Source organism: Sipha flava, unplaced genomic scaffold, assembly GCF_003268045.1.
Source record: "Sipha flava isolate LNK unplaced genomic scaffold, YSA_version1 108_pilon_pilon, whole genome shotgun sequence".
NCBI classification, from domain to species: domain Eukaryota; kingdom Metazoa; phylum Arthropoda; class Insecta; order Hemiptera; family Aphididae; genus Sipha; species Sipha flava.
This window is the reverse complement of record NW_020271725.1, coordinates 239352-255715: the sequence shown is the minus strand read 5'-3', so window position 1 is coordinate 255715 and position 16364 is coordinate 239352. Positions and strand designations below refer to the sequence as shown.

The 16364-nt window shown below is 24.4% G+C and overlaps 1 protein-coding gene across 5 annotated transcripts in view; it reads right to left on the bottom strand.

Moving 5' to 3' along the window:
* Positions 1 to 207: 207 nt before the first annotated feature.
* LOC112686580 (F-actin-monooxygenase Mical) overlaps positions 208 to 16364 on the bottom strand; it is a 34030-nt gene continuing 17873 nt past the window's right edge. The window contains exons 14-29 of one of the 5 annotated variants that reach the window (XM_025558964.1): positions 16206 to 16346; positions 15188 to 15332; positions 14999 to 15132; positions 14705 to 14926; positions 13822 to 14145; positions 13583 to 13761; positions 13335 to 13522; positions 13113 to 13240; positions 8603 to 11020; positions 8311 to 8505; positions 5896 to 5931; positions 5419 to 5569; positions 5171 to 5288; positions 5007 to 5113; positions 4682 to 4846; positions 208 to 660 (exon numbers count right to left, since the gene is read on the bottom strand). In XM_025558964.1, coding sequence (XP_025414749.1) covers positions 629 to 660; positions 4682 to 4846; positions 5007 to 5113; positions 5171 to 5288; positions 5419 to 5569; positions 5896 to 5931; positions 8311 to 8505; positions 8603 to 11020; positions 13113 to 13240; positions 13335 to 13522; positions 13583 to 13761; positions 13822 to 14145; positions 14705 to 14926; positions 14999 to 15132; positions 15188 to 15332; positions 16206 to 16346 — 4683 coding nt within the window. In that variant the 3' untranslated portion in view covers positions 208 to 628. Of the gene's footprint in view, positions 661 to 4403; positions 4563 to 4681; positions 4847 to 5006; positions 5114 to 5170; positions 5289 to 5418; positions 5570 to 5895; positions 5932 to 8310; positions 8506 to 8602; positions 11021 to 13112; positions 13241 to 13334; positions 13523 to 13582; positions 13762 to 13821; positions 14146 to 14704; positions 14927 to 14998; positions 15133 to 15187; positions 15333 to 16205; positions 16347 to 16364 lie in introns of those variants that run through there. The other 4 variants (XM_025558940.1, XM_025558949.1, XM_025558956.1 and 1 more) reach the window with 4 other exon arrangements.

Here is a 16364-nt window from a genome sequence, read left to right as displayed (position 1 = left end):
ATTTTGAAAATACTATATTATTGCTTGATTTTAATATAAATATAAATGTTTATACTATAAATTTTTGATTTTTATAAAACTAATTTGTAATAAAATAAAAATATTATTATTAATAGTGTACATCAGGATTTATAAAATATTTATTATACTTAAAAATAATAAAAGAATATAATATGAACTTTAAAAATAAAAAGATAAGTAGTAACAGGCTATGTTAAAAAAAAAAAAAAATGATCATTATTTTTATAATATATTATATTAAAATATATAAGGCCCAATTGAGTCATAAATCTAAACATTATATCACAGATTATACAAAATTAAATTTTAATGAATTGTATCAAATTGTTAGCTTTGGCTTAGGATTTTATTACTTAAGAAGTACCATTATTGAGTTAAAACTTTGACTCGTTGATTAAAATAAAACTATCACACTTTAGCTTACTTACAGTACAAACAAAAGAAGAAAAAACAAGTATAAAAAATAAATAAAATACGATTATTTGTTCCATAAACAGACTTAAATAATAAGTGAGCTAAACGTTCCTGTTAGTTAAAGGATTTTTCGATGTTTTATCTAAGAATGCATAATATATAACTTGTAAACATTATATTTAATAGCTTATAACTAATGAGTAGTTGATATATTATTCCATTCATCTGTGAAAAAAAAAATTATTATTAAATTTAATAGGCTACTGAATAAAAACAATTTAAATATTAATAAAAATAGGTATAATTCAAATATTCAATAAAAATAATAAATTATTTGATAATAATTATCAAATTGGTTTAAAAATAAAACGCAAAATTGTTACATAATAATGTTTTCAATAGTTAGCTAACAAATTTATATTATTTATTAGTTTATGTATAATATAAAAGTAAGAAAATATAAAACTAAAATTTATATTTAAAATATTTGTCAAGTTTTTTTAAAAATGTAATTAATTTTAATAATTACATTTTTATTATATAAAAATAGAAACTATAAAAATGACTTTTGATCACAAGACTTATAGCATAAAATAGTATATCAAATAAAATACTATATCTATGTAATAATAAAGAACTATTATTTATTGGGGTATTTTTAAATAACATAATTGATATGTATTAACCTATTCTAGCTGCTATCAAAAATTTACCAGAGAAATTTCAAATACAAAAAAAAAACTATTTCATCTGATAATCAAGAAATAAACCCAAATATACATATATATATATGAATTTTAATGTATACACCCGATATCTACTTAATTATTCAAAAATTATAAATATTAATTATATGAGTTGATAATCATAATATACTATAGTATAAACTTACATACATAAAAAAAAAATATTAAAGATATATGCTTGAACTTTTCCTTGTATTATATATTATTTAGGGATAATGATTGAAAATAAAAATCATAATTCTACAGTTTGAATTATGTTTACAAGAAAATGAAGTAGGCTTACCATGTTGATGGTTTGATGACTATAGCGTTGTGTATTTAAGTTGTTTGGTTTGTTGGTTACCACGTATTTTTTAAGGATCAGAACCATGTTTAATAGATTTTTATAACAAGTATTTACACTATCTTATAGTACATACATGCCACCATACCATTATTTGAAGAAAAAATAACTGACATATGTGTTTACAACTAATGATAGTAAATAACAATTATTAAACTAAACACATACAAACATTTAATACTACATATTTTTTTTCCTATAATGACATCAAATTAAATTCTTAGAATATCTAATTCATTTCTGAATAATCAACATTTATTAATGAAAATATTGTTTAAAACGGTGTTCCAAATATGGAGTTGTCCAATATTATCCAACATAAAATGTTACATAAAATTAAAAGATAATTCCTATATTATAGTATTTATAAACATTTAAATTAACTACGAAATAATTTAAAATTGTGTCAACTGCATTTTTTTCTTAACCATTGGTTAATATATAATTTATAATAAATAAAACAGTTTAATAGATACAACAATAATTATGTTAAATTTTAAGACGTTAATAAGTAGATTATAAAGTTAGTTATTAATTTAAATATGGTATATTTTCAATAATTTAGGACCTAGCAATATATATTACCAACTAACAAATACACAATAAAATGGTAATGTACAATTAAAAATTATCAATAATAATAATTAAATATCGTAAGAACTAATAAATGGTATTAGTTATCTTAAATAAAATATTTTGATAAATATCACATAAACATACATTCATGTGTTATTAAATTAAAATAAAACAGCAATTTTTTTTTCCAATTACATGTTAACATTAAATATTTTATTTTTTAAAAATGATAAAATGTTATCGATTTTTATATATATTTAATTATATTTATCTCAATATTCTAGAACTATGGAGTAGGTATAATAACTATAGAGCCCAGATTTATATGCATTTGCATGTTTGCGCTAAGCGTATGCACGTCTATGGAGGTTTAAAATACCCATAATTCATATCACACCAAATTTAAACATCAAATTTTATATTGCATATTTTGCATATTTTGAGGGTTATTGCATATTTGTTCATAAATGCATAAATCATGAAAATTTAATGGGTTTTTAATAAATTAAATATTTTAATTTACAGTAAATTTTGTAATCACACACAATATACAATATACATTAAATGACAGCCTGAGAATATTGTAGCCTCATAGAGGGGTGGGAATGATGAAAAAGTATTACTTTTTTGCTCCGATGCAGTACCATATATGATTAAAACTGGTAAAACACTAAACGTATATTATATATATTATACACATTTAATATCTTACTCACATGATCCAGCATCTAGTAGAAAAAGTTAGAGAAATGTACCCCAATGTAAATACTTTGGTTAGTAATTTAAAAAGTTTTTCTTAAAGCATCTCAGAGAGTAGATATATACTACAAAAAAATAATGCCCAGTGTGCCTTTGCCGCCAGAACCAGTACTAAGAAGATGAGGGGCATGGATTGAAGCCACTAATTATTATATAAGTACAGACTATTTTGATGATCTTAAAATAATTTTACAGAAATTAGAAGATACAACTGTAGAAGAACAAGAATCTGTTAAAAGTGACCTTACATTTATTCAATCTCATTTTTTTATACTAGTTAAAAATATAAAAAATTTGGAACATTCTAGTTTAAATTTATATGTTTCTACTCCAAAAGTAAATAATGTTATTTTGGCAATGGAAAAAGTATTTAATTGAAAAAAATGTTTGATTCCAAACTACAAAGCAGATAACAACAATTTTGTCAGGGAAAAAAAACAGTATCATGCCTCCAAATGTAATTCCTTCTATGTGTTCATGTGTGAAGTTTGCACCGATAACTTCGGTGGATGTAGAAAGGTCTTTTAGTACGTATAAGTCAATTAAAATTGAAAAAAGAACTTCAATGACATCAGAAAATATGGAAAAATATATTATTATTCACTGTTATGAAAATTGTTAATAGAACCTATTTTAATATTTTAATTTAAATTTATATTATTAATGTTTAAAATATTTAAAGTTTCAAAAATGTTATTTTAAAAGATTTGTATTTTTTTAAGTTTTCTATTAGATTTTGAGAGTAGGTAATTTCAAATTATCTAAAATATTTATTTTTAGTTTTTCTTTTTTATTTGTATTCTCATTTTTAAATTTCCTAAAAGTTTTAGATTGATTTAAATGATTTAAAATATGAAACAGTGGATATAACCATTTTTTTGGTTTTTGGTAAATTTAGAATTTTATTTAGTATAAAAGTGTGGTTTTTTTTTTTAAAAACACATTTTATTAAGTAAATAATGTATATAATTGCATATTTGCATCATATTTGACACTTTTTAAATGAATATAAATCCAGGCTCTAATAATAACTTATTTAAAGTACCATATAAGATCAAATTTAATTAATTGATAAATAGTAGATTGAAAATAATGCTTTTTTTTCTAAAAGTTCTTTTACTTTTTAAATCTAAATTATATACCTACATAATTATAAATATAATAAAACTGTTACATTTAAAATAAAATACAAAACCAAAATATTAAAAAAAATTAATTGACTGTATAAAAATATTAAAAAAGGTCTTATAAAATTGGTAACTTTCATTATTTCAAAACACAATACTACAAAAGGATTTAATTTATTATTATTACTATTTTTAAATTAGTTAAAAATGTTATTAAAATATTAGTCAAAAATTAATACTTCTAAATTATTAGTTATAATTTTATTATACAAAAATAATTGATCTACAATATATCATTAATTTTAATTAATGTTTTTTTTATTATTTTAGTAAGTGTATTCCAAGAAGGAATACTTAAATTTTTTTGATTAATTAATATAAAATGAATATTAATTACTTTTTCCTAGTTAGTTATAATTAGTTGTATATAACCAACTATAATAGTTAGTATAGTATTAAATAATTAAGGAGATGTGAAGAAGTAGAAGACTATAAAGACATATATGGGAAATAATTTTATAAGAACATGGTTTGTACGGCGATTTCTGACCAAACAATTGATATCAGAGCCAAACTCTGTAATTTTATAAAACGATATGAGATCAAAATGTTTTTAAAACGAAGAGTTAAAATACATCATTGCATTTTTAAAAAACGTTAATTACTATTTAATAAATAAAATTATTCATAATTACCATTGTTATTAACTGTTGTTTCACATCTTGCAAGATTATCTTCTATTTCTAACTCTTGTGCTTGTAATCCTAATTCACGTTCTTCTCTTCTTAATCGATTCACTTCACTCATCAATTCACAATAAGTATGCAAAAGTGATGGTTCATCTTCATTTTCTTCATTTCCTATAAAATCAAAAATTAACCATCTCTAAGAAAAATATATTTTTTATAGCCAAAAAGTGAGTTAAAATATCATAAATATAAAATAATACAATTATTAAATTAACTTCCAATGCACAAAATATGCAACTAAGGAAGAAATAAAAAAAAATAAAAATATTACCTTCTCCTCTTAGCTTCTTTTCAACTTCAACACCTTCAGCTTCTAAAGTTTTTAGTTTAACATCTAATTCTTCTAATTTTCTTTGAATTTCTTGCGCAATACGTAACCTTTTAATAATTTAAGATAATAATAAATAAACATTTGAAATTATTTTCATCACAAACCTTTTGTATTGTGACTGTCTAGCAATTTTAATTTCAGCCTTGGACATTTTACCATCTGCACTTAGAATACTAAGATCATCATTAACTTTATTGTTTTTGACTTCATCATCGGTAATAACTATTCAAAAATGTACATATATACTTAAAAACATACAAAATAGACCAGAGTATCCCTTGTTTTTTCATGTCAGATTTATGTTATGACATATAAATATGATTTATATTATAAATAGTATGTATTTAAATACCTAATGATTGAGGATCAATAATATTATAACACGATGGTAATGGTGGTATAGGTGGAGCCAATGAATCTATTAAGCGTCGTCTGATTTCTGATTCGCTATTTGATTTATATTTTACAGGCTTGTCTCCAACCGCTGGAATTAATTTTTTATCCTAGAAATTAAAAAGTTAAAAGTAAAAATGTTTATTACTTAACAAAAATGGATCAATTATTCTTTAACAAATAGAAAACTTAAATTATGTTAATTTAATACTACAATTGTTGAGTAAGCTCATGGAAAATAAAAATAAATACTAAATGTCCACAAAAACTATATGAGTAAATAATCAAATGAATTAAAAAATAAGCAATATTAACTATTATGTGTATTGTGACTACTATCTATCATACGTGGTTTTTAATAACTAAAACTAGACAAATTGTTCTACAAATCATTTAGTAAAACAATTAAATAAAAAATTATTCTTAGAGAACATACATAATCTCCAATGAAAATAGCAACATTATCTGCAGACTGAAATTTAAAAGGTAAAATGAATTATTAGTAATCAAATTGTATATTTTTTTAACTATAATTATTATTAAATAAATATAAAATTAATGATTTTATTCTAAAATTTAAAATCAACTGTCAATAATTGAATAAAAAAAAAATTATCCTTGTTTGTTTTTTAACTATAAACTTTTAAATATTTATTTTTAGTGAAATACATTTTTTAAACCTATCCAAAATTATTTCTAAAAATAGGGTTAAGACTTAATCTATTTAAACAGTTATAGTTAAATAAAAATAAAGTATTATAGCTATATAATATACACCCACACATATACTATATATATATACAAAAGTTATAGTCAAATCACAATTTTGCAATTTTAATTTTGGAAATTAATTATTATCACATAAAGGGCAATAAGTTAAAATTAAAATGTAATACATTTCATGGCTTTCTATAAATTATTGAATCTCCTATATAAAATAAAAATTCAAAAATTCAAAAATTAACAAAATTATTTGATGACTTGCGTAAGTTTCAGTATTCTCGATTTTAAAATCAATTGAATTAGTAATTATTAATTAAATTACTGCTGTATAAATATTTTTAAAATTTGTGTTACATCTCTTCAGTGATGTATTGCTAAAATAAATCAAGGGTATACGTCTTATTTTACTTATTTTATATAGTAACTATCATATGGTAGGAACCAAAAAACTCACTCATAAACTACACATCTTTAATTATGATCGTTTGATAACAGAAACCTGTTATTCAATGATAACAAATTTGAATTTTTCATTAAAAAAAAAATAAAATAAAATAATAATAAATCCAATACCAAGTCACGTCATAAATGTAACCACAAGTTAGGTTAGTCAAGGTATTATGTAGTTATTTGTCAAATTACAAGCTATACGCCATAGATAAAAATAGTGTATTAGGTATACGCTGTATACCCCCGTATACCCTCCAATACATCACTGCATCTCTTTAAGAACCATAACTAAATAGTTAGAAAGAAGCTATTGCAACATATAACCGGATTTTCGTTGCCAAACAAGACATTTTTTTCAGAATCATATAACTTTATACTCCATTCACATGAATTTATTTAAAAATTTGAAAATGTTGGTATCCTATTTAAATCTTTTCTGATAAAACTATATAAAAATATTGATACACATCATATACTCTAAACTGTATGGTAAATAATTTTTAGTAATTATATTGCTTATTTTTTTTTTTTTTTAATATCCTCAAATTATACGAGGTTAAACTTTGGTCGCACATTCCACGCGCCGCTTCATGTGGTCTTCGGTCAGCTGTTTCGGCACCCATCGGGCAGAAACTTTGTGATACTGCAATTTGTTCACAAGGATATGACGGATTGTTTCGCTGCTACACACTCCTCCAAGCTTCTCTTCCAAGTCCCTAATTGTCGCACGGCGGTTTTTGAGCATTTCTGCCTCCACTGCTTGAACAATCGCATCCGAGACCGACGGTCGGCCACTTCTCTCCTCGTCGTGAACATTAGTGCGCCCGGAATTGAACTCGCGGCTCCACTTACGCACGTTTTTTATGTCCATACACTCTTCCCCGTAAACTTCAACTAGTTGACGATGGATTTCAATAGGTGTCACCTTTTTCGCACTCAAAAAACGTATTACAGAACGCAATTCGCACTTGGACGCTGACGCGAAGGGTACCTCCATCGTTGACGGCTGCTCAGCCAAGACTGAGCGGTCGGGGAAGCCTCACCCAGCAGCAAAGTGGTAGTGGGGGAACCAAGGAACACGGCGGTGTTGCCAGATTTCGCCTAGCGCGTGATCCGGCGAAGTTGCAGCGTTGGAGACCTTACTTTATTGTCAGCCCTCGTATTATTTTGAAATTTTTTTGTGACACCTAAATGTCTATTGTTATCCACATTTGAGTTGTGACCCGTAGTTTGGGAACCAAGTCTGTATATTTTTTAGACATTTTGTAATGCCTGTTAATTTTTAGCAAAATATTCAATTTCTATATTACTTTAAACTAAACCTAAAAATTTGTGTTGAGTATTAATAAAAATTGGTCAAAGATGAACATTTATTAAAAGTTAAGACATTTAGGTGTCACAAAAAAATAACATAATTTGAGGATATTTAAAAAAAAAAAAATAAGCATTATAATTACTAAAAATTGTTTACAATACAGTTTAGAGTATATGATTTGTATCAATAGTTTACATTCAATTATATAGTTTTGCCAGACAATATTTAAATAGGATATCGACATTTTCATTTTTTCATTGCATTTATAAAATGTTTGGGAATTTCTACCATAAATTAATATTTATACCAATATAATATGTATGGGTGATAAATTATTACATTTTATTATTAACAAACAAATACCTGAGATTTTTCTTTTGTTTTGCCACTTATTAGAAACTTAAACTTCGATGGAGATGTTTGTTGACTAGGAGAACGTATTTTACTTGATGAGGGTGTTTTCTTTTGAAAAAAAGCAGCCATGACCGTTTGTGTAATACTTCGTTTCCTTTCTGGGCGATCATTTTTCATTTGATCATTTCTTTTAGGTGTGTCACACTATATTTGATGGAAATTAAAATATATATTAGTATATAATAGTATATATAAATATATAATTTACTAATTACACTAATAAATTATAAGTTTAACTCACCAAGGCTATATCAAAATTAAATTCATCAATCGATTGGCAACTTTTACTTTTAGACAGTATTGAAAGTCCATCACATTCACTTTTTACTGCTCTTCTTCGTTCTAATTTTTCTCTGAGTTGTCTAATTTTATCTTCAGGACTTATACCTAGTTCAGAATCACTCTTTAGTCTAGCTCTGGCCCTAGCATTTTCACGTATTTCTTCAGTGGATTTCAATATTTCAGCAATACTTGATGTTGGGGTCTTTTCATCAAATAATGCTTTTCTAATATCTGGTAAAGAAAATGCTTCTGAAGAGGAAATTTGTTTAGTGGAATTGGTTTTTCGTTCACTCAAAGGACTTTTAATGGGAATAAGAAGAGATGAAGGGCGAATTTTTGAATCTGTATTATATTGATTAATTGATAATGGTTTTGTAAATTCAAAATTTTCTGAATTAGACTCTGGAGAAAAAGGAGAGCTTCTGTTACGGCGTTGTTTTCTTTCATTTGGTAATTTACTTGGTATTTTACTCATAACCATATCATGAATTAAATTTTTTTCTTTCATTCTTTCCTGAGTTATTTGTTGAAGCTTAAATATGGTAGAATTTTGTTCATTTATATTTCTTTCTTTTGAATCATTGATTTCTAGTTTTTCTCCTTTACTATTCTTTTTCATTTTACGTATATCAATGGTATCTTTTATGTTGTTAAATGGAGTAATTTTCTCTTGCAAACGTGTTACATACTCCTGATATGTTTTATTTGTGTCTACATCAACAATTGGAGTCAAAATATCATCTTCAACATTATTTATATTATCTTTAAAATCCATTACTGTGACTAGATCACTTGTTGTTGTAGTATCATTATCATCCTTATCAACTGACAAATTATAAATAGCATTCAAAGTTTCAACTACAGGGGTTTTTAGTTCATCATCCATTTGAGGATTAGTTACAAATTCTACATAGCCAGTATTGTGAATCAATGTTTGATTTAATGCAGCAACATGTTCATTAGAATCGTTGTCACTTATGGTATCCATAAACTCAATATTTTCACTGTCAATTTTTCCACATATATGACCATACTCATCTAAATCTTCATTAGGTCTTTTTTTTGGAGAATTTCGAGGTTTACGTTTTGATTTGGGCCTCTGATGTTTTCTATAAGTTAATGATTTTATTGGTACAGGTACAAAATCATCCCATGCTTCAGATACTCCAACATCATCATCTCTAGCCCAATCAGAAAGTTCAGTTTCAGTCTGTCCTTCAACAGTATGATCTTCATCATTATTACAATCAGGTCTATGATCAACATGAATATGAGAATCTGGATGAACTATTTCATCACTATTAGTTTTTGAAATATCATTCATAAATAAATCAGCAGTAGTAGAAACATGTTTTAATACTTCACCATTTCTAACATTTTTATCATTAATCGGACTTGGAACAGTAATAATTTTATTAAATCCATTATCTGCGTACTTTTGCATACATTCTGATTCAGTAAGCTGTTCCTTTTGTTCTGCATCATTCATAAGTTCACCTCGAGAATTATGGATTTCCAATTTTGGTAAATTATGGTTTTCTATGGGAATATCATTTTCATCAGATAATACATTAGGAATTTCCAAATCATTTTCTGTATCTATTGAAGTATCTGTTGATAAAGAATCAGATTCTATTTTATTTATACTTTGGGAACGATGAAATTCTGGTACAATTATAGAAGTTTCGTGTACTGGACTACGAGGACGTGATTCAATATCATTTACTTGATTATGAGCATTATTAACTTCTATTATTTTATGATTATTTTCGTTGTTCTCATTACAGCCATTATCTTCAGAGTGTTTTAAACAAACATGTTGAAACTCATTAGTTTCTGATAGTTCTTTTGATTTTTTTTCATTTTTATTAACAATAGGATTTACATTTTGTGAAAATGTTTGTACTGTGGGATTGGTTATAGGAGCTGGGTTTAATTTTTTTTGATACTCTGATATTTGATCAACAAAGCTTTTGAATTTTGTATCTAAAGTTGTAGAAGAGCCAGATTTTTTTACAGCCATTCCATTGCCATTACCAGCCAACAAGTACAATTTTTTCAGCTCTAATGAACGTTTAGTAGCAATACCTTCAGTAGATTGTGTTCGATTAAGCTCATAACCAGGGTTAGCAAATGGAATAAAATTAGGACGATTTTGGGCTCTATTTAAAATTTCTGCTATTTTTGGATTTTCTGGTACTAAAGGATCTACTTTTGTTTCTTCAACAACACGTTTTGATTGAATGCTTTCACTAACGATTATATTTGGAATACTGTGTTTTGTTGGTGTTTTATCATCCCGTTCAAATTCAGAATCTGTAGATATTTCTGTCGCAGAATTATTACCTGAACTTGTTGAATAATAATCAGTTGCAATCTGAAAAAAAAATTATTTTAAATACAGTTAAAAATATAATTATTATTGTGTACAGAAGATAAATATATAGGTGATAATTTAATTTTCAATTTCCAAATTATTTGAATAATATTTATTATAGTAAAAAGTTGAAGAAAAAATGGTTGGATGTAATCATATATATTATATTGTTGGGTAAATTATGGAAAATTTTAAAAATATTGCATGCACAACAATAAAATTATCATTAGTATAATAAATTATTTATAGATAAAATGATCTTAAATTATTTACATTATACATAAAATATAATTAAGAAGTTTTATGAAATCTTAAGGAGGAATATTTAATTAATATTTGTATAAGTAAATGAGAATTTACAAAATATATTGAATTATTTACTTTTGAATTAATATCACTTGGATTAATTTTATTCTTATGAGTTATAAAAATCTGAACTTAAACCTTAATAAAAATAAGACAGTCGAAAACAATACTTAAATTCATAACAATATAATCTTTGTTATATAATTATAAAATTATGGATAATATAAAACTTCTTAAAAATATTTAACATATATATTTGTACATATATTTATTGATAAATGTAAACAAAATTCTATGACCTTGATGTTTTCTATTTCTTTGTTGTATTTATTAGATATAATTAGTTATTAGACCTATTGGAAAAAAAAAAATCATGATCCCCCAAATATACAAATATATGTGGTTCTAAATTATAAAAATATATGTTATTATTACGAATACACACATGTATGATTAATATACTTATACGAAAAATCATCCAGTATTAATAAACAATGATATATATATATATATATATATATATATATATATATATATAATTTTGTAAAAGACAAATAACAAAAACAAGCCTTTCTCCATAACATTAAAAATTCAAACAGCTAATTGAAAAACAAATAAGAACACATGTTGAAATATATATTCGGGTATATTTCCTGTTATTGCTCAATTCATTTATATTAAAAATTGAACTGAATAGATAGTTTGTTAGTTCATCTTCTTTTAAGATCTGAAGAACATAAATATGTGTAATATATTAGTTAAATTCACAATAGTCATAAGATATAAATGACATAATATAATATTAAATACAAAGCTTTAATACAATTACTAAAACACAAAGAAATCAAAAGAAACACAAAATTCCCATTGTTTTTACCTGATTTGTAAATCCCATTATTTGAAACATCAGAGAAAGGCTTATCATGTATATCTGTGAACATTCTGTACTATGTTTGCTAGCTTAAATTGTAATATTTATTTATACATTAAATATAATGCAAGTAGTTAAAAAATAGTATATTAAGATTTACATAACAATACATTCTTTTTTAGGTTGTTTATTTTCATATTTTTTAATAGCCTTCTCAACTGTTGGTGTATATTTTGGAAAAGGTTCTGTAGTAACTATATTTAATTTATTTGGGTTATTAAAACTTTTAGAAACAACAGTTTTTTCTGATAAATCAGAACCATTTGTATAATTATTTAACTGTATAGTTCTATTATCTTCAATAAAATCTTTCAATTTTGGCTGATTTAATTCTTTTTCAGTTTTATTTGGTAAGTAGTCTGATGAAGTCTCATTATTTTCTATATCATTAAATATATGAGAATGTTTATTATCACTGAAACATATGTTCTTCTTTCTTAAATTACTAACTCTTGCCATCGATTCATTAATACAATTTATATTATCTGTTTTTGTACACTTAGAAATTGGGCTTTCATCATTTTCTAGTTTTTGTACACATTCAATGTTTGGAAAAATGATTCCGTTATGAAGATTATTAGAATTCACAGATAAAGATGCATTATTTATATCATTTTCATCATCATAATTTGATAGAAAATTATACTTTTCTATAGAATACGGTAAAATAGTATTAACCACATTAATATCGGTACTTTTAAAATTACTATTGATGCTACAATTATCTGGAACAGGTACACTCAGAGATATATCAATAGTACTATTATTGGTTTCATTTGATATTGAACTAGCACCATTTGTACAAATCAAAGATTTATTATGTTCTAAAAATATGGATGGAGCAAAACATATCACCTCTGTATCAGATCCAGTATCTGTAGTAGCTGCTGATATATTAGGAATACGTAAACAAACTTCCTGTTTTCTGATTTCCCGTGCTTTAATTTCTTCTTCTCCTTCAGTTGCAGTGTCACTTTCATCATCTAAAACACATTCAAAAGTTTTTAACTTTGATCTTTAATTAATAAAATATATCATAAATAATTGTGTAGAAATATAAATATTTAGTCAAATTACCACCACTATCAAATTCTTTATAACTGAAACGATCCTGTGACTCATCGGATTCATTTTGTGAACTCAAGCCATCATCTTCTATGTTAATATTAGATAAATTGTCATTTTTAATATTATTTGGCAGTGGCTTTTGTTCTTGATTATCAATATTTAATTCAGGATTTTGATTCTCATCACTTTCACTATCACTAACAAATAAATAAAAAGTGCATGTAATAATGTAGTTCTAAAAAAATTAATTTACTAACCTAAATTCAGATAATTCATCAGAAGAGAGCATTTCATTAGCTGAAGCACCAAAATTACGGTCAGTCCATTCATCTTCATCCATTTCACTTTGAGCTAAATCTTCTTCTATATCTAAATTTTCGAATTCTACACGTTCAGGTGTTTCACCCCGATCTAATGACTCCATTGATGCTTTTGTCTATTAAAAAATGAATGAAATATATATTAACAATAAATTGACAAATAATAATTAACATACTTTTTCTACTGTTTTATCCAAAATGAAAGGTTTGATCCCTAAATCTGGTTCAGTCTTTTGCTCAAGTTTTCTTCGAGATCTCATTTGTTGTGTTCCAGACATTCCAAAATGTTGAGAACAATAAAAACGATTGTCAAATTTACCTTCTCGGTCATACATGTAATTACCCAATCTCAGGGTTGTAAGACAATATTCACAACGGAAGCAACCACGATGGAAAAATCTTCCTTCTGCGCTTAACCGTTCCATTAAATAAACACGGTTGTTACAAAAATGACATGTTTCACTTCCACCTTGTGGAATTATTACTGTATTTTTAGCACCCTAAAAAATACAAAATTATATTTAAATTTTTTTTTTTAAACAATGAACTATAGATTAATTTGCAATTTATGTGAATTAGACCTAAAATTAATTGCAATATGGAATAATATAAAAATATTAATAAGAAATCAGGAAAAATATATAAGAAAATAAAAAGTGAACTATTTATTTTATTTTAAGATAATACTAATAATTAAATAATTAAATAATAAGATAAAAGTTGATAATGCATGATGTAAAAAACAAAATTATTGTTTAGTGTATGCATAGAGTGCCAAATACATTAATCAATCAACTTTTACTTTAAACATTTTAATGAAATGATTTACTAGAATAAAAAAAATCATATGAAAAGGGCTAAATATAAAATTGAAAACAATTATTCTAGGAATTTGAAAGAGTAATGAACATTGATAGGATACAGTTTTGAGGTTAATGTAATAAAATTATTTGAAAAATAAAAAAAAATTCTAAATTCTTTTGAATTTGAATCATAGCTATATGAAAAACAATATTAATATTACACAGTACAATAAGAATAAAAAGAAAATGTTCTTACAGATCTCTGGAGTAAAGGCTGTTCAGGTTGTTTATTTATTGTAGCTAAATGAGCAGCCATTGCTGAAACTTTATTAGCACCACGTTGACCTTGATCTAAAATATTTCCATCTTTAATTTTTCTATTTAGTTTATTTAAACTATCATCAATTTCCATATATTTTTTGTCATTATTGTCATTATCATATCCTTTCACGTGAAGTTTCTTTTTGATAGCACTTACCTAATATTTAACATATGTATATAAATTAAATTAAAAATACTATAAATAAAAATTGTTTTATACTCATAATACTTTATCATCAAATTGAGGTCGGCTCCATTTTGGTACTTTTTCAGTACCATTTTTAATGTGTTTAGTGTGCATTTTATTTTCTTCTATTTTTCTTTCTATTTCTTTTACATTCCAATCGCTTTTATCAATTTTTCCTATATAAAATAATAATAAGTATACTAAGTACAAGATACATAGAAGTATACATACCAATAGCCCGCAAAAGATCTTTAGGTTTTTTATCAATGGATGGGCCACCTTTAAGTTTTGCTTCAATTTCTTTAGCTCTAACTGAAATGTCTTCCTCCATTTTATAACGAGGAGAACAGTCTCTTTGAACACGATTATCTCGTGGCTAAAATATTACAATTATTTTTTATGAATGTAATACAAATAAATAATTTGTTAAGATTAAAAATTAAGACACAATATTTACTAAATTATATTCTTCAAAAAAAAAAAAAAAACCAATAAATATTAGAATTCTAATATTCTTTTTTACTCAGATGAAGCTCAACATTTTAGTTATAAACTTAATTAAAAAATTTAATTTAACATTTCTAGCCACCTACATTTTTTATAAAACAACACATAAAAATGTTAATAAATTTACTTTACTGCTTATTATTGAAATTTAAAATTAAGTTTACACTTAAGTATTTGGAAATTCAAATAATTTAATGCAATAAAAATGGTACATATTAATTTTTCAAAAGATAATTTTTTTTTCGTAATATACAAATGAATATACTTAAAAATTTAATAAATATATTTCATAGACAATTTAATCAATAGTTATATAAAAATCTCAATAAAAACCAAAATAATATATTATTATAATTAGTAATTACTACCACAATTAAGACATATCAAATTATTAATAATATTAAATATTAATAATACACTATTTAAATAGGCATTTATTTAATTTACTTACAACTTGTATTTGTATATATTAACCTTTAATTGCACAACTTTTTTTTAATAAAAAAATTTTTTTTGACTAATATTGATATGGCGAGGTTGTTATAAATAGTTAAACAATTTTAATTGTAAACAAAACCTTGTAAAGAACAATTTTTATGTCCATTGCACAAATGCAACAATATATGTATCAACTTCAACATTCATTTTTAATCATCAATATAAATATAAAAGTTAATTTGTTAAAAAAAATATTCACACACAATCAATATACAATAACCATATTTTAACACATTCATCTTACACTAGGAAATAATTTTTTCTCCAATTCTCTAGCTCGTTCTTTAAACTGTTCTGGATTATTATTTTCTAAAAATTCATCATCTTCAGGTTCTCTTATATAAATTTGTTGCATTTGTATATGCAGTCGTTTTTTTATTTGTGCCTTATTTTATCAAAAATT